General features: G+C 40.9%; 1 protein-coding gene across 1 annotated transcript in view; it reads left to right on the plus strand.

The window, feature by feature from the left end:
• Positions 1 to 24,992, plus strand: part of LOC124716919 (acid phosphatase type 7-like) — a 186,348-nt gene extending 161,356 nt beyond the window's left edge. The window contains exon 11 of the mRNA XM_047243490.1: positions 24,048 to 24,992. Coding sequence (XP_047099446.1) covers positions 24,048 to 24,119 — 72 coding nt within the window. The 3' untranslated portion in view covers positions 24,120 to 24,992. The remainder of the gene's footprint in view (positions 1 to 24,047) is intronic.
• Positions 24,993 to 26,730: the final 1,738 nt, after the last annotated feature.

Raw genomic sequence — 26,730 nt, forward strand, 5'->3', positions numbered from 1 at the left:
CTGCCCTCCGTCTAAACTGCAACACTTGACTGTCCACCACTCCCACCATACTGTCCCTCCCCGTCCCCACCCCAGCCCTCCTAACCCCCACCCAGTCGCCACTCCCATCATGCACAGGTGCTAGATATTATCAGCTATTTGACTATGTTTGTATTCAGATGTAGACACACACACACACACACACACACACACACACACACACACACACAGAGCCACTGTTCTCTCTGGATGTTAAGGCTTGACTGTCGTAAACAGCAATCTTGGCCAGGGGTACCAAGGTAGAGGTGGGGGTGCAGAGGTGAGGTGGAGGGGGGGGGGGGGGCGGCAAGATGGCTTAGTGTTGATAGGCTGTACTATAGGGACAAGAGGAGAGATGGAGAAGCAGTGTAGGAGGAAGGACAATTCATTTTTCCTCTTTCCTTTGACCCCATAGCACAGCATAACTTCTGCTGCACCTAACAGTCCACTATTCTGTAACTGCCATATTCCTGCACTCTCACAGGCAGCACTTTGTGTTTCCCCCATCCCTATCTCTAACCACCTCCTCCTCCTCCTCTTCTTCCTCTTCTTCCTCTTCTTCCTAGCACCATGCCTCTTCTGTATCCCCACTTGGCACCCTAGCCAAGATCACTGCTCACCATTCGTAGTCAGACCTTAATACCTGCAGACAACAGTGTCTGACCTATGCATATGTGTCTCCTGTAATCAGAAGTTGTGTGTGTGTTTTGTCTTCATCTGATAAAGAACTTATCCGATAGATGAAAATATCAGTCTTCTTTCAGTGTGCCTGTCTGCCACTCAGTGGCTCCTGTATGTGGTGAGTAGCAGTGTATCACATTTCATACTGTTATTCCATCCCAGATTTTCCATTTTTAAACAGTCACATACGTAAGGTTCAAATGTGGTGGAAAAAATATTATTCTTACAGCATCTTTATCTGCAAAGTAAGCTAGCTGTCTCATTATATAGCCACCAAACTCAGCAGTTAAACATAGAGAGAATGTTGGTAGACTCAAACAGTGGAAAATCCAGCATGGAATAGCAACAGTATTACAAAAAGGGTAGATTGCTACTCGCCGTACATAACAGATGCTGAGTCACAGGCAGGCAAAACAAAAGACTGCTAAACATGTGAGCTTCAGGCTAAATGCCTTCTCCACTTTCTGATCACTGAGGCAGAGATAGGAGGGGGCCAGTCTATCTTTTTCATAATATTGTTGTTGATGAACTTGAGAATTTTAGATGATCTGTAACGCACAAATTTGACTTGAAAGTTCTTATCAGTATACGTGCTCATTAATTTTGAACATTCATTGTTACACATTTCCCTTCCACCGTGAACTGTCGCTTTTGGTGGTGGTGATTTATCCTGCCTTGCACAGAGCTGAATAAATTGTGATCTTAAAGTTAAATGATAGTTCATATGAAAAGTCTGAGGGTGCTGTAGGTGTGCCATATTTGATGTCCCCAAAAATTTGTTAGACAAAGCTGAAGCATAATGGGGAATGAACCTGGCACTGCTGTGTTAAAACAGTGAAGGTGAAGGTAAAGGTAAAAACAATAGTGACTGCATTCTGGGACTCAGGATATCATCACAATTATTTTGAGAATGGTTTGTAAAGCACAACTTCATTGCACCATTTACAGTGTGTGTTGGAACAATCGCAATCTAGAACAGATAAGGAGAAAAGGGCTCTCGCACAGTAGTGTGCATATGCTTACACACACATTACCAATATGGTGTTTATAATGTGTGACCTGGTGGCTTAGGGAATAACTGTCAAGCTAAAAATCAATAGGTCTGGGGTTCAACCCCAGTTGGTACTAAGAACTTTTCTGTAAGTTATCACTTCATTCACCTCTGGTAATGATCTCTCGATGTGAAAAATGCAAAGTTGTACTGTCCACCTTAAATGTAGGCTCCTTTATAACTGGCTGGTAAGTCGGTTAAAGGAAGCTGGGGGTACTGCACCTACCAGGACCATACCTAACAAAGCAGTACAGTGTTCAAACCAGACTTCTGGTCAGTTCAAATTTACTTTTTTGAATAAATGAAATAAAGGGAGCACGAACTATTAAATGAACAAGCAAGAGTGATAGCATCCTGTGTTTCAAGATAAGATAAGATAAGATAAGAGAAGTAGAAACTGTGTCCTCCGCACCCCTGGCTGTATCATTTCTGCATGTGCGCAATGCAATGGGAAATTGCTCTGTAATACTCCACATGAAACTATATATCCGCCCTATAATTGGCTGGGCAAGGCAGCTGTTGGATTGTGTTAAGGGCACACAGCCCTCACTAAGACTATAATGCTAAGCACTGTATTGTTCATACCAGCTTTTGTGTTAGTGACAGCTTCATTTTAGTTTTAAAAAACTCGGGTTGGTGGAACTAAACAAGATGATTTACCCCGTTGGCATATCCTGTGACGTAGCCAAAGTCTTTGTTTGTATAGGTCGTAAAATTTCACAAAGGAAGTTCAAAATTATAATGGTGAAGGCATTAACTGTTCCATGTGTGGAGCATGAACCAACAACAGAAAATATAGGTTCATCACAGGAATGATGGTAAATTGAAAGTGGGAAAACATTAAATATGGTGTCTCCTGTGATGAGCACTACACACATTATTAGCATCCGGAAAATTTGAATCTATTTGTGGTAAAATTCACACCATTTTGTCAAAATTTGCATCTATTTTCTTGTTTTTGTAAATGATTAGATGGGAATTTATTGACTGGATTGTATGCTTTTGCAGAAACAGCAACACTTTTTGTTCCGAAATGGTCTTTGTTTTCTTGGTCTGGCAGTATTTAAGCTTTCAAGAGTGATTTTTCTGCCGAAAAGTAGCAGCATTTTCCCACCAGTGAACTGAATGCGTTGCCAAATTAAGGTGTTTCTGGACATTACTTGTCTTTTCCCACCCAATTCAACGATTACTAAATCTGCAGACTATTAATTTCGACCTACTGTGGACATTCACAGCTTTGTGACCCGTACTTGGCAACGCTACAAATTGAACTGACAAGGGACGTAATGTAGAATTAGAACCAAACGTACAGAAATTCTATTTTTACATTAGGAAGAGGATTTCAGCCCAGTCAAAAAGTGTTACAGATTTTGTTTTTCAGTCACTATAGCACTATTGGCTATGGTGGTAGATAACCGTGAGTGTAAACAAACTAGAATTTTGACTGGCAGACGGGAGAGGAGAGGTGCAGGAAAACGAGCCCTGTCTCCCTTTAGCAGGGCAGCAGCGGCCTACAGCAGGGCTGACACATTGCCGATCTCTTCTGGTGTTGTAAGTGTGGTAATCAAAATCCGTGGTAGAAAACAATGAGCAATGCAAAACAAAAGGCATTCAGGGACACCTACCGTGCAGTTGCTTTTTGAGGTTAGCAGAGTATTGTTAACAACATAGTTCGGTCCCGACCTCTGGCACCATTCGCTCTGACCGCAGTTCAAAACATCTGCCACATAATACGCAGTGTTAAAAGTTTCTTCATTATACCATCTATTGAGATTTGGCTAACAAATAAACTTATAGCATTTTTTTGTTTTAAAATGCTAGGTCCCATGGCTCAGTACTACTATGTTGTATTACGTGGAGTGTATTGTAAATAGACCACTCGACCATCCACAGTTGTCCAGATCATTGTGTGCATTGATACGTCATTCCGTTCATACACTATTTGTTTTGCATACAGGTTCTTACATGCATTATCTTTCCAAATTGGGCTTTGCCAGATGATGTTCAATCCCAGTAACTGAAAATTGGTTAAATTTTCGATATTCATGTGCAGAAAATAGAGCTGTTTCAGACTGTCGCTGATAGTAGAGTTCATATGGATACAGTTCGCTACTAAATAGCTTCTGTTAAGTAATTTGCATGCATTTGTCACAAAATGCGAATTTTCCAGCCCCTACATATTACTGTTGCTCTGTGTGTGTATTGCCTTCATGAAACAAATGGTGCACACAACTCAATGAAATTACCATTGTGATGACACGAGTAGTATATCAGGAAGTTGACACCTTGCCCATTCCTGTTCTCAAGCTGCGTAAGTGAGTCACCAGAGACATTGGAGGTATCTTCAAAAATGTGATGTTTGCTGATGATACAAATTTGCTCATAAACATCTGTACATGGCAGTACCAGGTATAGACAGGACATAATCAAACATGCTTATAGCAGGTTCACAGCTAACAACTTTATATGTGGACTGTCCAATATGATAGTTTCCTATTTTATAAAAAAAATTTTACACAGTTTATCTTCTTGAAATAGTTTTATTGACATTATAAAACTCTTCTGTTACTTTCCTACACAGTCACTATCTTTTTTTCAAGCATTCTTAGGGAAGTGACAAGGTTTTTCAAACCGTTGTTGAACTAGGTCGGGTACTATGCTCATAAGCAGCTGTTCACTGTCGATGTGTCGTCATCATCAGTGTTAAAGTACTTATTTTCAAAGTAACCTTTCAGCTGGGGAAACATGTGAAAATCACTTGGGCAAAGTCTGGTGGATTCGGAAGAGCGGGAACACTTCCTAGATGAATCTTCCAAACTCGGCCTGGGTCATTTGAGCAGTATGAGGCTGAGCATTGCCACAAGGGAAGAGAACTTTGCAAGACAAAAGTTCAGGATGTTTTCTTTTGATGGCGCTCTGATTCCTCAAGATACTGCAGTACCCCTCTGCTTTCATATTGGTGTAGCGATGCAGGTAGTGAATGAGCAAAATCCTCTGACAGTCCCCAAAGACAATTTCTATAACTTCCTGTGCCGAATGTGTGATGTTTGCCCGTTTTGGAGCAGTTCTCCACCCCTCTGATGCATTTCAAGAAACATTCTACCCAAATCCATCCATTGCTGCTTGTGGACATTGCTCAGCAAATGTGGCTCCAATCTCTCACAGACTTTGTGGTAGTGAAGATGGTTTGTCAGGATCTTTGTGATGGATGAGTGTTTGAATGCAGCCCCAGGAGGTAGTCACACTAGAAGGTTTTCAGTGGTAATACAACAGTCCCTCACAATATTGCGAATTGCAATAACTGCATCAGCAGCTGCAGCATAATCACATGCCACGGTGGTGTACATCCTTGTGCACTGTCGTCATGCACATCGTCGTCATCAAATTGTATATGCCAGCATCGAACCACTTGAATGCTTCTACATCCTTCTCCACAGACATACATTAAATCTTGATGTATATAGACAGGAGACACTAATTTTGCTGGGGAGGGGGAGCAATGAATGACAGAGTGCAGCTCACAAACGCACACACTTTGTTGTAGTGCTAACTGGCTGTGGACTAGCAAGATACTGCGGTGTGCATTGTAATCCAGTGCGAGTGTTGTCAAGATGTACCAGCCGAACTCGCCAGCCTGCATGTCATGGACAAAGGTCTCTTTTTTTTTTCTGAGAAATAAAATAGGGAAGCGTACTTTTTGGGCAACTCGAGTACCTAAAAACCATATTATGTAATCACAAACAAATAAAAATGAGTTACAGCTAACAGAAGTAGAGATCAATAGGCACTCACTAAATGAAGCTGCATGTGTGAAATTCCTAGCTATCGAGGATGATGATAACCTAAGGTAGGTTAGTTAACCGAAAAGCCCATTTCCGCTTGCTTTGCCCTTGGGAAACCTCTATTACTGTGTGACCCTCATATGGGACTGCTTGCATACTTCCAGTTAATATTCCCATATGGTACAATCTTCTGTGGAAGTAAAGAAGAAAACATTATTTGTTCTACAATCATGTGGTGTAAGAATGTTGTGCAAAGTTCTTAAGTGAAGCTCTTTTGGGGAACTCGGGATTCTTACACTTACATGCCAGTATAGGATAAATTGGGAAATTTACGACTTCAATACTAAAAGTAAAATTGCTGCCATACAGACTATGCATCGTTCTCTAGGATCCCTCAAATGGTGCAAAAGTTTTTGACATGTTGTTAGCAGATACTGGGCAAGGAAATGGAAATTTCGACATATTCAAAAAAATAAAAATAAAATAAAATAAAATTGTGAAGTCCCATTTTACTTTTTTAAAATTTGGAAGTTAACTTTACTAGCCACATCTAAAATTCTGTAGCCGCATATAAAATTTATCAAAATTCTAGCCCTATGTGGCACGTGTTGCAAAGCCACAGAAAGAAAATAGGTGTGTGGTTTAATAATATGTTATTGAAGTGCTTTGGAATGCACATTATTTTTGATTTTCCTGTCCGGTGCGTACACCAATAAGTCGGATGATTTCCTGACACCTGAGCAAGCCATATACAGGGTGTTACAAAAAGGTATGGCCAAACTTTCAGGAAACATTCCTCACACACAAAGAAAGAAAATATGTTATGTGGACATGTGTCCGGAAACTTTTATTTTCCATGTTAGAGCTAATTTTATTACTTCTCTTCAAATCACATTAATCATGGAATGGAAACACACAGCAACCGAATGTACCAGCGTGATTTCAAACACTTTGTTACAGGAAATGTTCAAAATGTCCTCCGTTAGCAAGGATACATGCATCCACTCTCCGTCGCATGGAATCCCTGATGCAGCCCTGGAGAATGGCATATTGTATCACAGCCGTCCACAATACGAGCACGAAGAGTCTCTACATTTGGTACCAGGGTTGCGTAGACAAGAGCTTTGAAATGCCCCCATAAATGAAAGTCAAGAGGGTTGAGGCCAGGAGAGCGTGGAGGCCATGGGATTGGTCCACCTCTACCAATCCATCGGTCACCGAATCTGTTGTTGAGAAGCGTACGAACACTTCGACTGAAATGTGCAGGAGCTCCATCGTGCATGAACCACATGTTGTGTCGTACTTGTAAAGGCACGTGTTCTAGCAGCACAGGTAGAGTATCCCATATGAAAATCATGATAACGTGCTCCATTGAGCGTAGGTAGAAGAACATGGGGCCCAATCAAGACATCACCAACAATGCCTGCCCAAACGTTCACAGAAAATCTGTGTTGATGACGTGATTGCAAAATTGCGTACGGATTCTCGTCAGCCCACACATGTTGATTGTGAAAATTTACAATTTGATCACGTTGGAATGAAGCCTCATCCGTAAAGGGAACATTTGCACTGAAATGAGGATTGACACATTGTTGGATGAACCATTCGCAGAAGTGTACCCGTGGAGGCAATCAGCTGCTGATAGTGCCTGCACATGCTGTACACGGTACGGAAACAACTGGTTCTCCCGTAGCACTTTCCATACAGTGACGTGGTCAACGTTACCTTGTACAGCAGCAGCTTCTCTGACACTGGCATTAGGTTTATCGTCAACTGAACGAAGAATTGCCTCGTCCATTGCAGGTGTCCTCATCGTTCTAGGTCTTCCCCAGTCGCGAGCCATAGGCTGGAATGTTCCGTGCTCCCTAAGACGCCGATCAATTGCTTCGAACGTCTTCCTGTCGGGACACCTTCATTCTGGAAATTTGTCTCGATACAAACGTACCGCGCCACGGCTATTGCCCCGTGCTAATCCATACTCCGCATTTGTAAACATTGCACTGACTGCAAAACCACGTTCGTGATGAACACTAACCTGTTGATGCTACATACTGATGATGTGCTTGATGCTAGAGTACTGTAGAGCAATGAGTCGCATGTCAACACAAGCACCGAAGTCAACATTACCTTCCTTCAATTGGGCCAACTGGCGGTGAATCGAGGAAGTACAGTACATACTGATGAAACTAAAATGAGCTCTAACACGGAAATTAAGCGGTTCCGGACATACGTCCACATAACATCTTTTCTTTATTTGTGTGTGAGGAATGTTTCCTGAAAGTTTGGCCGTACCTTTTTGTAACACCCTGTATATTTGCAACATGAGATCAACAGTATTATGACAACAGTACTGTTATAAGTGATTGAGATCCCTTCGCATATGATATGCTTAAATTGAAGACGGAGGAGGATTTTTACAAAAATAGGTACATAAAAACGCTCCCATACGAGAATGTAACATTGTGTCAAAATGTCAACTCAATCGATCAAGAACTTCCAGAGATTTGCTATGAAGAACAAACAAATAGAAAATGTAAATGTTCCTAATCACTAACCTCTGGAAGTTCTTGATTAGTTGATTGAAAGTGTTGGAATATGCCCATGGTTTTATATAATTCTCTTTTAATATGTTTGTGAAATGTGTTGTGAATATATTCTTTAGTTAAGAAGTAGTAAAACAAAATATGGTGCTGCTGTGGCAGTTTCTCAACATTTATGATGTCATATCTCACAGACTGTGTGATGTACAGTGATATAAATGTGCCAGAACATTTGTCAGTATATGTAGATACTGTGTGAAAAATGGAGCACTAATGAAACATCATTCAGTTAACAGTAATTTATTGGCAAAAGCTTTACAATCACTCTACTTCTTCTCAGTGGCCGTGCTGAGCCTGCACTGCTCGAAAGCTCGATGTGGCTCGTAAGTGACCGCTGAGGAACGCAGAAGACCCGACAACGACCCTAAGAACATCCCGAGTGTCGATCCGAGCATACGGCCAGGGAGGTGGTGATGCAGGCATCCATGGGCCGAGTTGGACAGCTTGCAGATGGGCAGATTGGTTCTTCATCCATGGTAGATCGGCCCAGCCCCCATCCTCAGTCAGTCACAGTTGTGACTGGCAGGACTGCACCGTGCAGATCAGAAGTTCCCTCTGTGCCTGGACTTGTAGCAGTGGACTCAAAGTTGGTGGCAGCTTGACACTTGTTGAATTCACCAGAGCATCATGCAACTTAATAGAGCTGGTCTTCTATCTGTATTTGTGATGCAGACTGAATGGCCTCACTCGTAGAATGACCTCAGGAGGGTGGAGGTTTTATAGCAGGTGATATGATCCCCCACGTTGGTGACAGCGAGTACTCTTATTGTCCGAGCCTGTCAGTGCTCTCGGCTTCTCTAGCATTTAACTTCAGGATTTCAGAAATGTTCCTTTATGTGAAGTTTGCACCCTGAAAGACATTCTTCAGACATGTCCTGGTGAAGTTGCTGCATTCAGCGACGTTCTATCTGCTCCACACTGTTGTCAAACTGCTGAATCGGTTGTTCTTGGCTTCCCTATTGCATAGTCGGATGAAATTGGCTCCCAGCAGGTATCAGATAGATTATATAATGGTAAGACAGAGATTTAGGAACCAGGTTTTAAATTGTAAGACATTTCCAAGGGCAGATGTGGATTTTGACCACAATCTATTGGTTATGAACTGCAGATTGAAACTGAAGAAACTGCAAAAAGGTGGGAATTTAAGGAGATGGGACCTGGATAAACTGAAAGAACCAGAGGTTGTACAGAGTTTCAGGGAGAGCATAAGGGAACAATTGACAGGAACGGGGGAAAGAAATACATTAGAAGAAGAATGGGTGGCTCTGAGGGATGAAGTAGTGAAGGCAGCAGAGGATCATGTAGGTAAAAAGACGAGGGCTAATAGAAATCCTTGGGTAACAGAAGAAATATTGAATTTAATTGATGAAAGGAGAAAATATAAAAGTGCAGTGAATGAAGCAGGCAAAAAGGAATACAAACGTCTCAAAAATGAGATCGACAGGAAGTGCAAAATGGCTAAGCAGGGATGGCTAGAGGACAAATGTACGGATGTAGAGGCTTATCTCACTAGGGGTAAGATAGATACTGCCTACAGGAAAATTAAAGAGACCTTTGGAGAAAAGAGAGCCACTTGTATGAATATCAAGAGCTCAGATGGCATCCCAGTTCTAAGCAAAGAAGGGAAAGCAGAAAGGTGGAAGGAGTATATAGAGGGTTTATACAAGGGCGATGTACTTGAGGACAATATTATGGAAATGGAAGAGGATGTAGATGAAGATGAAATGGGATATAAGATACTGCGTGAAGAGTTTGACAGAGCACTGAAAGACCTGAGTCGAAACAAGGCCCCGGGAGTGGACAACATTCCATTAGAACTACTGATTGCCTTGGGAGAGCCAGTCATGACAAAACTCTACCATCTGGTGAGCAAGATGTATGAGACAGGCGAAATACCCACAGACTTCAAGAAGAATATAATAATTCCAATCCCAAAGAAAGCAGGTGTTGACAGATGTGAAAATTACCGAACTATCAGTTTAATAAGTCACAGCTGCAAAATACTAACCCGAATTCTTTACAGACGAATGGAAAAACTGGTAGAAGCAGACCTCGGGGAAGATCAGTTTGGATTCCGTAGAAATGTTGGAACACGTCAGGCAATACTAACCTTACGACTTATCTTAGAAGAAAGATTAAGAAAAGGCAAACCTACGTTTCTAGCATTTGTAGACTTAGAGAAAGCATTTGACAACCTTAACTGGAATACTCTCTTTCAAATTCTGAAGGTGGCAGGGGTAAAATACAGGGAGCGAAAGGCTATTTACAATTTGTACAGAAACCAGATGGAAGTTATAAGAGTCAAGGGGCATGAAAGGGAAGCAGTGGTTGGGAAGGCAGTGAGACAGGGTTGTAGCCTATCCCCAATGTTATTCAATCTGTATATTGAGCAAGCAGTAAAGGAAACAAAAGAAAAATTCGGAGTAGGTATTAAAATTCATGGAGAAGAAGTAAAAACTTCGAGGTTCGCCGATGACATTGTAATTCTGTCAGAGACAGCAAAGGACTTGCAAGAGCAGTTGAATGGAATGGACACTGTCTTGAAAGGAGGATATAAGATGAACATCAACAAAAGCAAAACGAGGATAATGGAATGTAGTCAAATTAAATCGGGTGATGCTGAGGGGATTAGATTAGGAAATGAGACACTTAAAGTAGTAAAGGAGTTTTGCTATTTAGGGAGTAAAATAACTGATGATGGTGGAAGTAGAGAGGATATAAAATGTAGACTGGCAATGGCAAGGAAATCGTTTCTGAAGAAGAGAAATTTGTTAACATCGAGCATAGATTTTAGTGTCAGGAAGTCGTTTCTGAAAGTATTTGTATGGAGTGTAGCCATGTATGGAAGTGAAACATGGACGATAACCAGTTTGGACAAGAAGAGAATAGAAGCTTTCGAAATGTGGTGCTACAGAAGAATGCTGAAGATAAGGTGGGTAGATCACGTAACTAATGAGGAGGTATTGAATAGGATTGGGGAGAAGAGAAGTTTGTGGCACAACTTGACTAGAAGAAGGGATCGGTTGGTAGGACATGTTTTGAGGCATCAAGGGATCACAAATTTAGCATTGGAGGGCAGCTTGGAGGGTAAAAATCGTAGAGGGAAACCAAGAGATCAATACACTAAGCAGATTCAGAAGGATGTAGGTTGCAGTAGGTACTGGGAGATGAAGAAGCTTGCACAGGATAGAGTAGCATGGAGAGCTGCATCAAACCAGTCTCAGGACTGAAGACCACAACAACAACAACAACAACAACAACAACAACAACCTGTTAGTCTACATGTCTTATTAATCTATCCTTCATGCGATATCCCTTTATAAAAATTGAAGTCAATCTCACAAATCTTATGCCCCTTAAAACATAATTCTAGTTCATAATTGGGTCCTTATTCCTAGTTCCTAGTACCTAGACATATAACTCACTCTAACTACTCCGTAGTATTTCCTGTCATATTGTCATGCTGAGAAATGTTCAACATGTGCACAGATAATTCCGGGTGTTGTATAGCTTTTTTCCTTATAGCAAATCTAAGTTACACAAATGGTGATCAGAACCATTATAGTACTTGGAGCTGAAATGTTTATGTTTATAGTGTGATTACACTGTCCCCCCCCCCCCCCCCCCCCCCTCCCCAATACTTTTGGGTGTGTTGTAAAATCTGTTCAGAGGAAATCTGCCCCTTCTGTGATGCTGTTAGTTGGTCTACTGACAAAAGGGTGTCCGGGTTGAGTGTATTAGATTTTGGACTGGCAGTATCTCTCTTTCTCTGGCAAAAACGATGAAGGATGTGTCAACTCGGCTACTATTTTTCTCTGCCAATAAGTAAAATGTTGTTCTGGCTATATTGCCAACGGTTTCCATTTATTAAGATTCCACTATTTTTTAATTCCATTTTAGACATACTCCATGGCTTTCATTTTTTATAGTAATTCAGAATTATGATTTCCGGAGTGTATAACAAATATATCCATGTCGCACATATTCTTTGAGTTTTAACACTGTCACCAACTCTGTTGCTTTGGATTTCCCCAGGAACATTCGTACCTCGCATACATGTGTGTCAATCTGAACCACCCTGGTTGAACCGACTGTACTACTCTCCTGCTAGCAATCCTATTCTCATCGCTGGACATCAGCACTTATGTTTCTCTGTTCTCTAAAATTATCATTACTTGACTAGTGGACACTTGTACCCATTTTCCTGCTGTGCTCCGTTTCACAAGGTAAGGATGTATAATATTACAGTGATACTGGGCATTTAAGCCTACGACCAAAAAACGTATTGACACATGTAGTCGCACTCCATCCGCTTCAAATGCTAATGTGACAAAATACTGCTAAGCTGACCTAAGTTGGTTTTGCTGTATGCTTTGGCTCAGGTATAAAATCCTTTTGCACTTATTGGGGTCCTGCTAAGAATTGCAGCGATGGCAATAGTGTACCGCTTAGCTATCCTTGTATTGCATGAAAAACAAATTCCTCCATTGTTCACGTCTCCAATGTTGCGCCGTTTATATTATCTGTCAAAATACATAACTGTCTGGCCGCAACTGTCCGCCCCTCTTTGACCTGTAGTTGGTTCTGCACTCTTATAAGATCCTTATTTATAATCTGCATAGTTCTTTTAGTGTACTGCATTGGACCCATTGCCAACTCCTGTACAATTTGTTCTGTCCACCTTACTACTCATAATGTCCGCTGCTTCTTGTATGTTGTTTAAATTTAGAGTATTTTCGTCATCTGCTGTTCCAAACACTGTCTTCAGAAGATTGACAATTGCGTTTATCCATCCTGTCTTTCTTCAAATCAATGTCCTTGGCACCAGGTCAATTACATGATTCAACTGTTCCCTCAGTTTCTTATAAGATACTTGCACTGTGCGGTATTCCTTCTCCATCCTACTAGAATTTCATTTTTCCCTTGCCTTTTTTTTTTACAGTTCTCCAAAGGTGTCTTCTAACTTGCATACATCATTCTCATTTTCCACACTTTAAACCATGTGTTCACAAATGACTGGCTAACCCAAAGGTTGTCTAGAGAACACAGCTCCAGATTCAATAGGTTGGTTCTCTAATTTAGCTCTTAGTCCCCTCTATATGAGGTTTAAGAGCAGCAAAATTACCATTTCTTCTTGGCTGCCTGTGCTGCCTCCCTGCTTGAGAGGAAGGAATATCTCGTTATTCCCCCTCCTTTCCGAAAGTTTCAGTGCACAACAAAATACTACTGAATACTACTCAATATGAACTAATTAAACTATCTAATATAAACTGCAGCTTAACACCCCAAAACAAAACAATATAAATTGAAACAAAAAATTTGCACAGTTGACAAAAGGAAACCGAACACATGCTGTTAACACATACGGTATGCTATGTGAATCCTGAAGAGTTTTAACCATTGGCTTCTGTGCCTTCCTAGAGTTTTTATTCTGTATCATTTGTGGTTTTGGAATTGGCGGCAAGCATCTTCTGCTCTACTGAAGGGTCTGACTCGTCGTACATGAATAGTCGATGTTTCCGTCAGAAACTGTACCTTCACATTCATTGGTGATGTCATCTCCATCACTTGGTATGGGCCCTGATGTGTGAGGGTTGGTTACCAAAACCCACTGACCACCTTGATATTGTGGCAGTATCCCTGTACTTTGACCTGTCTTTTCTTGACAGTAAAGTGCTTTTGTTTTCACTTTGACCTTCTGCCTAACTCCTGTATCCATTTTTGAACCTATTCACTGACTCCTCATTAGCACGTAGTTCAGGTTTCAGAATCTGAAAGGAGATGGCATCTTTCTATTGTATACAACCTCGTATGGTGAAAGACCTGTACTCCTTTTACATTTGAATTATTTGTTGGGACATCATATTGCAGTTATGCATCTCAACTGTCATATTGACTGTTCGCTAATGCGTCAACATCTTTGAAATCTTGTATTGAACAGATTCAATATGACAGTGTGCTTGTGAATGGAAACAACTAGTGTGAAGTTTTTCAGATACTAAGCAGACAACACAACTGCTTCAGATGGTCTGATATAACATTTGTAGCCTGATCTGTTGATCTGTTGTCATAGGATCAAGAATACCATATTTTAGTATCCAATTATCAACTATTGCATTTGTGAGTGCACTTGCACACTGGTGTGCAATTGCGATCATTGCTGTGAACTGCGAAAAATTCTCTCTCATTAGACTACAATTTTTACCAGCTGTTGTCCTATTACAAGGTCCACAAATACCTAAACCGAGCATTTCAAAAGGTTTTATCATTTCGGGTGATCTTTGCAGTGGCATGTGTTGGCTCAAATCTGCTCTTTGCACACACGGTGCACAGTCTTTCACATACTAGTCATAATCTTGCTTTCTGTTTCTCCACCAAAACTTTTCTCTTAAGCATCTATCTGTCATTCTATATTCTCCATGACCCACCAACAAGTGATCATGAGTTTGTTGCAACACTTTGTTTCTAAATTATGCAAGAACTACTATGTGTGATGTGCACTTTCTGACACAGGAAAGTTTGCTGTACAAAAGTACAAACTGTGGCTATGATGTAAAAGCACAAAAATCCATGTCTGCTGCTTGTGCTTTCTGCCCTTCTGACAAGCTTTTGCCTAGTGTTTGCAGAGGTCCCATTTTTCTACTTAATATGACTGCACTTTCCCAGGTTTATGCACCATCTCATAATTAAACTTGCTTAATTTCAATAGCCACTTGAGGGAAACATGATCAATAACTACCTTAAATGTTTGTCCATACAAATAACAGCAAATGCAGGTAACACCATAAATACCCAGCAGTCGGCTACACGGGTAGCAGGGGCTGTGTGGCATGGACTGGGCAGTTTTTTAGGTTAGATGGCCTCGGGCAAGTACAGAAAGGGAAACAGCCTCAAAGGGTGTGGCGCAAAGTCAGGACATGCAGGGACCAAGCAGCAATCGGTATTGTAATTGTAAACTGTCGAAGCTGCGTTGGTACTTCAAGCACTGATAGAAAGCACCAAAGCTGAAATCGTTATAGGTACGGAAAGCTGGCTGAAGCCAGAGGTAAATTCTGCCAAAATTTTTACAAAGGCACAGACGGTGTTTACAAAGGATAGATTGCATGCAACCAGTGATGGCGTGTTTGTCGCTGTTAGAAGTGGATAGTTCCTGTGAATTATTATGGGTGGAGATTATACTCGACAACAGAGGTAGGTTAATAATTGGCTCCTTTTACCGACCTCCCGACTCGGCAGCATTAGTGGCAGAACAACTGAGAGGAAATCTGGAATACATTTCACATAAATTTCCTCAGCATGTTATAGTCTTAGGTGGAGATTTCAATTTACCAGATATAGACTGGAACACTCAGATGTTCAGGACGGGTGGTAGGGACAGAGCATCGAGTGACATTATACTGAGTGCACTATCTGAAAATTACCTCGAGCATTTAAACAGGGAACCGACTTGTGGAGATAACATCTTGGACCTACTGATAACAGACCCGAACATTTCGACTCTGTTAGTGCAGAACAGGGAATCGGTGATCATAAGGCTGTTGCAGCATCCCTGAATATGGAAGTAAATAGAAATACAAAAAATGGGAGGAAGGTTTATCTGTTTAGCAAGACTAATAGGTGGCAGATTTCAGACTATCTAACAGATCAAAACGAAAATTTCTGTTCCGACACTGATAATGTTGAGTGTTCATGGAAAAAGTTCGAGGCAATCGTAAAATACGTTTTGGACAGGTACGTGGCGAGTAAAACTGTGAGGGATGGAAAAACCCACCGTGGTTGAACAACAAAGTAAGGAAACTACTGCGAAAACAAAGAGAGCTTCACTGCCAATTTAAATGCAGCCAAAACCTCTCAGACAAACAGAAGCTAAACGATGTCAAAGTTAGCGTAAGGAGGGCTATGCATGAAGCATTCAGTGAATTTGAAAGTAAAATTCTATGTACTGACTTGACAGAAAATCCTAGGAAGTTCTGGTCTTACGTTAAATCAGTAAGTGGATCGAAACAGGATATCCAGACACTCTGGGATGATAATGGCATTGAAACAAGAGGATCACACGTGTAAAGCTGAAATAATAAACACCTTTTTCCGAAGCTGTTTCACAGAGGAAGATCGCATTGCAGTTCATTCTCTAAATCCTTGCACGAATGAAAAAATGGCTGACATCGAAATAAGTGACCAAGGAATAGAAAAGCAATTGAAATCACTCAACAGAGGAAAGTCCACTGGACCTGACGGGATACCAATTCGATTCTACACAGAGTACGCGAAAGAACTTGCCCCCTTCTAACAGCCATGTACTGCAAGTCTCTAGAGGAACAGAAAGTTCCAAATAATTGGAAAAGAGCACAGGTAGTGCCAGTTTTCAAGAAGGGTCGTCGAGCAGATGCACAAAACTCTAGGCCTATACCTCTGACATTGATCTGTTGTAGAATTTTAGAACATGTTTTTTGCTCACGTATCGTGTCATTTCTGGCAACCCAGAATCTACTCGTGCTTTATTTGTTCATGAGACCCAGAAAATATTAGATACAGGCTCCCAGGTAGATGCCATTTCCCTTGACTTCTGGAAGGCGTTCGATACAGTTCAAAACTGTCGCCTGATAAACAAAGTACGAGCCTACGGAATATCAGACCAGCTGTGTGGCTGGATTGATGAAGAGTTTTTACCAAACAGAACACAGCCTGTTGCTCTCAATGGAGAGACGTCTACAGACGTTAAAGTAACTTCTGGCATACCACAGGGTAGTGTTATGGGACAATTGCTTTTCAAAATATATATAAATGACCTAGTGGATAGTGTCAGAAGTTCCATGCGGCTTTTCGCTAATGATGCTGTAGTATACAGATAAGTTGCAGCAATAAAAAATTGCAGCGGAATGCCGGAAGATCTGCAGCGGATAGGCACTAGGTGCAGGGAGTGGCAACTGACCCTGAACATAGACAAATGTAATATATTGCGAATACATAGAAAGAAGGATCCTTTATTGTATGATTATACGATAGCGGAACAAACACTGGTAGCAGTTACTTCTGTAAAATATCTGGGAGTATGCGTATGGAACGATTTGAAGTGGAATGATCAGATAAAATTGTTGGTAAGGCATGTGCCAGTTTGAGATTCATTGGGAGAGTCCTTAGAAAATGTAGCCCATCAACAAAGGAGGTGGCTTACAAAACACTTATTCGACCTATACTTGAGTATTGCTCATCAGTGTAGGATTCGTACCAGGTCGGGTTGACAGAGTAGATAGAGAAGATCCAAACAAGAGCGGTGCGTTTCGTCACAGGGTATTTGGTAAGTGTGATAGCGTTACGGAGATTTATAGCAAACTCAAGTGGCAGACTCTTCAAGAGAGGCGCTCTGCATCGCTGTGTAGCTTGCTGTCCAGGTTTTGAGAGGGTGCATTTCTGGATGAGGTATCGAATATATTGCTTCCCCCTACTTATACCTCCCGAGGAGATCATGAATGTAAAATTAGAGAGATCTGAGCATGCACGGAGGCTTTCTGGCAGTTGTTCTTCCCGCGAACCATACGTGTGTGGAACAGGAAAGGGAGGTAATGACAGTGGCACGTAAAGTGCCCTCCGCCACACACCGTTGCGTGGCTTGCGGAGTATATATGTAGATGTAGGAGTAAATAACAGCTATAATTTCTTTTTCTGTTGTTAAATAATTGCGTCCTGGAGTAATGCAGCTACCTGCTTTTTCAAAATGTTAATGGCTTCACTCAGTTACTAAATGCATTTGTGGTCTTGTGTAACCTCCATTTTGAACTACACTTCAGAAGAAGTGGGATCTCTTTAAACAGACAATATAAATACGCAAAAACAACTGAATTATGGTTTTCTCTGTATTATAGCCCAGCAAACTGTCACGATTCGTGGCTAAATCACCTGTAACTTTTACACATTACTGGTATGGCTCAGTACACAGTAACTCGTGCCCTGACAAATTACAAAACTGGTGCCTAGTCGGGCCTAAATATCCTTCCCTGTAGTTACATCTGCGTTGTGATAGGTCTACAGATGCTTGGGGCCTGTGCTACGTCACTTTAAAGTTACTAAGCAGATCCTTCTGGCCCAGTGCTGCCCCAGAACAAAAGAAAAAGAATCTTTTCTATCATCTTACTTTCTCTTTTTGTTTGTGCAAGTAGTTTCACTCTGTATTCACCTTCCCTTTTTACCATCTTTTTACCGTAATCTACCGTACAATCGAATCTGTGAGTCCGTACCTCCCGAAAGTGTGAGGTGACATTCCAGCGCCCGGCAAGCGAGTTGCCGACTGCGTGCCCTGGCGTGCATTCCCTGCGGTCGGCGGCACGGCCCGTATGAGGGTGCGGCAGCCCGGACTCTCCACAGCCTAGCGGGTCTGTGGACGTCTGTCGGAACGTCGACACTCTCAAATAAGTGAAGCTGCACTCAGGCTAGATTCCGTACCGTAGCCCAGAAATTTGTTGTCGCGGCAAAAGACCAGACGGCAACGCCGACTGGCAGAGTGGCAGTCCCAGAACGTTGCCGGTAATGCGGTACTCGTACCGACCCAGTGGTGGCACGCACGTGCCCTCCGCCCGAGTCGAACGGCTCGCAGACCGGCAGATCGACTGTCCATCCGCGGAAGACCGGCTCGGACCCCACCCTCAGTCGGTCACTGTTACGACCGGCAGGCCTGTGGCTCGCACATCAGAAGTACCCTCTGCAGCCTGACAGCTGTGGACTTGTAGCAGTAGATTACAAGTTGGCAGCAGCGTGTACGCAATTTTTAAATTCACCAGAGTATCCTGCAACTTAACACAGCTGGTCTTCCATTAATAGCTATGATGCATACGGAACTGCCTGATTTCAGAACGACAGAGGTTTTACAGAAGGTGATGACATGATTCTCTGCCCTCCACCTCTCTCTCTCTCTCTCTCTCTCTCTCTCTGTCTCTGTCTCTGTCTCTGTCTCTGTCTCTGTCTCTGTCTCTCGTGACCAAGTTTGATCTTCACCAGAGTAGATCTGTTATAATGATCAGAATATCCATTTTTTCTGAATACCGTCGTCTGATAGTTAATCTGAGGCGAGATGATCCTTGTCCAAAATAGTCCTTGCTCTGTGTACCAAGGTATTCGGCATAGCTCACTTCTGAGCTGGGTTGAAAATTATGTTCATTTAGATATAAATCTGTATGTGTCGGTTTTCTGTACACAGAATGTCGGACACGTCAATCTGATTTTCACTCCACCGGCACATCTGAGAAGGGTAACTTCCCGTCCTCCTCCACCTCCACTGTAAATCTTGTGTTCTGGTGTATACCATTCAAATGGTCAACAAACTGCTGCAGTGCCTCATTGCCATGTGGCCAGATTAAAAATGTATCGTCAACATACCTGAAGAAGCAGGACGGACGTAAGGGAACACTGTTCGACGCTCGTTTTTCGAAATCCTCCACGAAAAAGTAAGCTGTACCCAGTGACAGTGGCGAACCCGTGGCTGTTCTGTCAGTCATTTCATAATATTTTCCACCATTCAAAAAATAGGTGGTCGTCAAAGTGTGTCGGATTAACTTAAGTATTTCAGGAGGAAAAATGAGCAGCCAACAGTTTTAACGTATCTTCCACCGGTACCTTTGTAAACAGAGAGACCACATCTAGGCTGATCGTGATGTCATTTGGACTTATCCTCATCTGCTTTATGACGTCAACAAACACTTTTGAGTTATTAATATGATGGTTACAGTGGCTGACTATAGATGCTAATAATTTGGTTAAGTATTTTGCCAACCGATATGTAGGAGACCCAGTAGCACAAGCAATAGGTCGCAACGGGACCCCGTCCTTCTGGACCTTGGGCAGACTGTATAACCTGGGTGGCCTCGGTGCTCTTGGTCGTAGATTCTTGACTAGTTCTTCTGGGAGGACAGAGTTTTTCAGTAGCTCCCCTGTCTTTCTGCTAAGTGCTGTTGTGGGATCCCGTTTAAGAATCTGGTACATGGTATCTTCCAATAATATGGCCACTTTCTTATGATAATCGGTAGGATTGAGGATAACTGTGGCATTCCTTTTGTTGGCTGGTAGCACAACTAACTCTCTTCATCCTTCCACAAAGATTTCAGTGCCAGTTTCTCCACTCTGCTTACATTGGACTTAAGAGGCTTGCTTGTTGCTAAAATCCGACTAGTGGAAAGCCTTACCTCATCTGCTGCCTCTTCAGGAAGGTGCCGAACCGCTTGTTTTACTCCACTGATAATCTCGGCCACTGGTAGCTTTTGTGGAGCTGGAGAAAAGTTCAGTCCCTTACTGAGAACTGAGATAGAGCGTCATCAGTTTCTTTGTTGGAGAAGTTGATAACAGAGTGATGTGCGTCCTTTTTTTTTTTTTTTTTTTTTTTTTTTTTTTTTTTTTTTTTTTTTTTTTTTTTTTTTTTTTTTTTAAAAAAAAATATTAGCTTGCTGATGCGCAGCCAGGATCATGTCTACCCATTCCCAGTCCCGATGTGACAAAACTGCAGACAAAAACAGATGGATGGCAACTGTATAAGGAGTGAGCAATGGCATCCAGTTCATACCTTGTATGATGTATCCTCTCCCTGATGATCGCATGACTTGTCTTCTGCAAAATTCGATACACTGCAGCAGTTCAGATGTGATGTTTGAAATCTGCGAAATTTGGTACAACTTCCTTGTCACGACAACATCCTCCCCGTAGAGGAAACTAATGACTACGAACTCTTTCGTGACAGTGTTCTTGGTTTACTTGCCACGTCAAATTTGGATAAATTCCCAAGCTTTCGATGACTACCTCTGTCATCTTCGTCAGGGGTAAAACTGATTGTCGTGGACCGGGGAGGCTTCTGCTTTTATGAGCAGCGGACGGCTTCTCATTGGCTGGATTACATCGTGGTGAAAACGGTGGTGGCCTCTATGTCCATAGATTTTGTTTGCATGCTTTATCCAGTGTTGCTTGCAGCGCCATCCATCGCGACAGGTGGAGAACTGTGAGGAATGCAAGAAGTCTCCCTCTGCGCGCTTCCATGCATTACTGAGTGCATATCCAGAGTCTCTGTTGAAATTATTTTCACATAGTCTAATTTCAATTGCTTTCCTGATGACAGTCTCAATAGTTTGAAGTGTGAGCTAGTATTCGTGTTTCATCGAATAAAATCTTATGTTTATTTAGCAAGCTGTGCTCAGCCACCGCTGGTTTCTCTAGATACCTGTGTTTCAGGTGACGCTGATGTTCCACACAGCGATCGGCAACAGTTCTTATAGACTAGCCCACATAATTTTAGCCACACTAGCAAGGAATGCTGTAAATTCCCAGTACTCTCAGGCCGAGATTATCTTTCACGGGTCGCCACTAGTCGGATTTTAGCAACAGCCAAGCCTCCTAAGTCCAGTGTAAGCAGAGTGGAGAAACTGGCATTGAAATCTTTGGGGAAGGATGAAAAGTTAGTTGTGCTACCAACCGACAAATGGAATGCCACAGATATCCTCAATGCTACCGATTATCAGATCATCATAAGAAAATGGCCCTATTATTGGAAGATACCATGTACCGGATTCTTAAATGGGATTCCACACGAAGACAGGGGAGCTACTGAAGAACTAGTCAAGAATCTACGACCAAGAGCACCAAGGCCACCCAGGTTATACTGTCTACTCAAGGCCGAGAAGGATGGGGTCCCGTTGAGACCTATTGTTAGTGCTATTGCATCTCCTACATATCGGTTGACAAAATACTTGAACAAATTATTAGCACCTATAGTCGGCCACTGTAGCCATCATATTAATAACTCCAAAATGTTTGTTGACATCATAAAGCAGATGAGGATGGGTCCGAGTGACATCATGATCAGCCTAGATGTGGTCTCTTTCTTTGTTTACAAAGGTATCGTGGGAAGATACGTTAAAACTGTTGGCTGCTCATTTTTCTCCTGAAATACTGAAGTTATTTTGACACACTTTGATGACCACCTATTTTTTGTATGGTGGAAAATATTATGAAATGACTGACAGAACCGCCATGGGCTCGCACTGTCACCAGCAATAGCTAACTTTTTCGTGGAGGATTTCGAAGAACGAGCGTTTAATAGTGTTCCCTTATGTCCATCCTGCTTCTTCAGGTATGTTGACGATACATTTTTAACCTGGCCACATAGCAATGAGGCACTGCAACAGTTTGTTCATCATTTTAATGGTATACACCAGAACATAAGATTTACAGTGGAGGTGGAGAAGGATGGGAAGTTACCCTTCTTAGATGTGCTGATGGAGCGAAAATCAGATGGATGTCTTGAACATTCTGTGTACAGAAAACAGACGCATACAGATTTATATCTAAACGCACATAGTTTTCACCACCCAGTCTCAGAAGAGAGCTATGCTGAATACCTTGGTACACAGAGCAAGGACTATTTTGGACAAGGATCATCTCACCTCAGAGGTTAACCACCTGACGACGGTATTCAGAAAAAATGGATATTCTGATCGTGATATCAGATCTACTCTGGTGAAGAAACCTACAAAGGACTCTGTTCGAACAGATCAAGAGGACCAACACATCGCGCGGCTACCATTCTGCAGTGCAATGACCAGCAAGAGTCCTGAGCCGGCAGGGAATCAGTCCAGTCTTCCGGGCACCCAGGAAGAGTAAGGTAATGTTACTACCCGTGAAAGATAATCTTGACCTGAGAGTACTGGGAATTTACAGCATTCCTTGTGAGTGTGGCAAAAATTATGTGGGCCAGTCTATAAGAACTGTTGCCGATCGCTGTGTGGAATATCAGCGTCACCTGAAATGCAGGTATCTAGAGAAATCGGCTGTGGCTGGGCACTGTTTGTTAAATAAACATAAGATTTTATTCGATGAAACAAGAATACTTGCTCACACTTCAAACTATTGGGACTCTGTCATCAGGGAACCAGTTGAAATTAGACTGTGAAAATAATTTCAACAGACTCTGGATATGCACTCAGCAATGCATGGAAGCATGCAGTTGATACAGAAAGAGCGCAGAGGGAGACTTCTTACATTCCTCGCAGTTCTCCGCCTGTTGCGATGGAGGGCGCTGCAAGCAATGCTGTATAAAGCGCGCAATCAAAATCTACGCACATACAGGCCACCACCTCCGTATGCGCCGTTTTCACTGTAACATCATCCTGCGAATGAGAAGCCGTCCACTGCTTATACAAGCGGAAGCCTCACCGGTCCACGACAATCAGTTTTACCCCTAACGAAGATGACAGAGGTAGTCATTGAAAGCTCGTGATTTTATCCAAATTTGATGCGGCAGGTAAACAGAGAACTTTTTATGCAAGGACTCAGTCGCAAAAGACTTCGTAGTCGAGTGTGCTCTCATATTCTGAGCCTGTCAGCACTCGCATCTGCTCTACTGTTTAACTTTAGGGTTTCACAATGTTTCGTTATGCGAAGTTTATAACCTGAAAGGCTATATTGTGACACCTCTAGATGAAGTTAATACATTTAGGTTCGTTGCAGGAGATTATTCTGTCTGCTCTGTACTGTTCTCAAACTGCTGAAACAGTTCTTGGCTTCTCTCACAGTTTCATGAAACAAGCTTCCAGCTTCCTTCTACTTCAGGGTCCAGTGTTGACGCTCATTTATGACACCGTCATATCCAACAGATGTTCCCCACTTAGTGAAGTCTCAGGCAGTTTCTAACAAAAAAAAGAAAATTCTGTACTTGCTTACTATTCTACTGTGCAACAATAATGAAAGGCGTTTGTCAAAAGGAAGCCTTTTCCATTTTATCACTGAAATTTTTTATCTCTACTAGGAAACTACTGAAAACGAAACCTGCAGAAAACCTGTTGAGTAGTTGAAAAGTCATTTTTTGTCATTAACAACTTGTAGCACTATCTTATGTTCAGTCATATTGCTTCAAGGTGTGACATTTCTTTCCTTTTTTCACAGGGTGGTCAAGTTATTGACAGTTTTTGGATTATGAAAGATGAGCACAGGGCTTATGAGTACAGCGTCATTTGAAGATAATTGAGAAAATTATTTCATTGGTGGCAATTTTATGTTAAAATGTAACATCTTTATGTGTGTATTTAATTATTAAATGTATGTCAAATTCCTATGAGAAAGGTGCAGTCATATATATGTTATTGTGATGGCAGTTTAATTGCTGTGAATACATGTTCTTTCTGTGGAAGTTATGTGATATCAGTAAAAGTCTGTTTTATTCAATCACAGGAGATACGATTATGTAAATTTAAGGTTTGCGTGTGTACTGTAGGTTTGTGGAGACAGGATATGCTATCAAGTAATTAAATTAGTAATGTCAATTGCTGCACCATTTCTTTCCAGTTACTGTTATTAAAAATTAATGTTACTGTCTGAAGTAGAAAATTGATGTTTCTAGTTCCAACTTACATATTGGTGTTTTCCCATCTATGTACTGTGTGTGAAATTCTATACCTATCACCATCATTTTGCTCAGGCATATAGATATTATTATTATTATTATTATTGAAAACCATAACTCATAATAGCCTGAATATTTAGTACCTGCATATCAAACTCAGTTAGAGAAAATTATCCAGATACAAATTGTTTAACTTCTCTGTTTAGAAATGACAGTGATTATTAAAATACCAGCAGCATTGATTATTGTTAATTATTTGTGTAAAGGTCTGTGATGTTATTACATGTGATACTGAAATGGAAGTGTGATATTTTGTTATATAATAGATATTGTCATTTATTTTTGTAATTAAGTTTACTATTTTAACTACAAATTGCCTTATAAACATATTCATGTTAATTTATCGACACCACTCTAGTTCCCCTTCATTGTTAATTTGTACTCTTGTAATAGACTTTAATCTATAAAATTAAATGTATTTCAGTGTTTGAAGTATTTCATTTTTGATTACCCCTTGTGTAATTAAAAATCAGTAGCCCAATTTACATAAATTGCATCCCTGTGAATAAGAAGGGGAAGTGTTGCACAAGCAACAGTTCCTAATACAGCATGACTGTAATGATCTGTTATGTTTGGTGCTCTGTTAATGCTGGATTATCAAATATATCAGATTATCAAGGTCATTTTTAAAAACTTGGTTTAAAAAAGGGGTATAAGCAAAACCTGCAGTTTTAACATAAAAATACAAGTAACTGTTATACATTTAAGACAAAAGGAGACTGTAGCGTTGCTCTTGGGGGGGGCGAAAAGACAAAGAATTTTTTTTTTTTTTTTTTTAATTTCGAAAAAGTGAATATTTTAGTGGGCCACTTGGCAACAGAATCGGGGATTGATTACACTAGTATAATAACATACGTTGAGCATTAAATACCTGGTTGGATTATGTTGAACAAGAGAAGCAGATTGATTTATTTGAGATCGTTCGAAAGAACCATTATCGTTTCTGTGCATTTTTATAGTCGCGATGCAGACTATAAAAAACAAGACAAGACTAAGGGACCAGAAGATTTATAGACTTTAAAAGAAATGCAGAACTACGCAACTTAAAAAAAAAATCTGATTCAGAAATAATAGGAAAACGATAATGTGCCTTCTGCCTCATGCTGTGTTCGGCCCATCAGCGTGATCGTAATTTCTGGTGATGAACTAACACAAAATGATCATCATTCAAGTAAATGAGGAGATGGAAATCATCAAGGTTAATTTACTAAATTGAGCACACTTATCTTTAACACACAATTCTTAATGCTATGTACCTTTTCATATTAAATTACAATATATGATCATTGTGGTTATATATTATTTACATAACAGTCAAAATGTCCTCTTCATGCTGTCTGTTTGTAATCAGTTACAAGAAACTACATGTTTTCTGATTGGAAAAATAACAATTAGCATATTTATTGAATATTTTCACATAAATTATAAAATACCAATGTGGAACGCAGCAAGTCTGCATCCGAATTTAATGGAATGCAAACAGTAAAAGGTGAGACGCCCAATGCCTCATTTGTCTTGAAACAACAGAATTCTTTTTTATATCATTAATCGATACTTGTACATAGAGATTTACAGGCACCTCACAAGAATGGCAAAGATAAAGGATAATAGATCTGTAGCTGCTATGCGATGGTTCATTTCTTTTACTTTACAATTGTTCGATAACTTTAGGCCATCAGGTGTTTACTATTGTGCTTATATTAATGGATGTGAGGCAAAAATTACTAATATTAAACTGCCTCCCATGAGGAGGGAAGGAATTCTGAGGGTATTACTTTCATCCTCATGCCCATTGGAATATTTGTAATTTTCGGGTGTAACATACAGGTTATTAAAAGTTTTCATTTTACATTCATTCCATAATAAAAAAAATTAACGTTAAAATTTGTAATTACTGACAAGAGATCATTGTGAATCTGTTCTGTGTTTCTATCAGTCTTTGTATGGATTCAGTCTTTCTTGATTCTTAAAATTAAGGTTACAAGTACACATATTTACAAAATTTATAAGAGTCACACTTCATTTTTCATTGTTGCAGAAGTAATTTGACTATAACAACTGGTACACAACTTCCTGTTTTGACTGTATTCATTATATTGTCATTGTCTTGTCAGTTGATTGCTTTGTCTGTTATCGCACTTAATTACACACTTATTTTCATCGCGC

Source organism: Schistocerca piceifrons, chromosome 9, assembly GCF_021461385.2.
Source record: "Schistocerca piceifrons isolate TAMUIC-IGC-003096 chromosome 9, iqSchPice1.1, whole genome shotgun sequence".
NCBI classification, from domain to species: Eukaryota; Metazoa; Arthropoda; class Insecta; order Orthoptera; family Acrididae; genus Schistocerca; species Schistocerca piceifrons.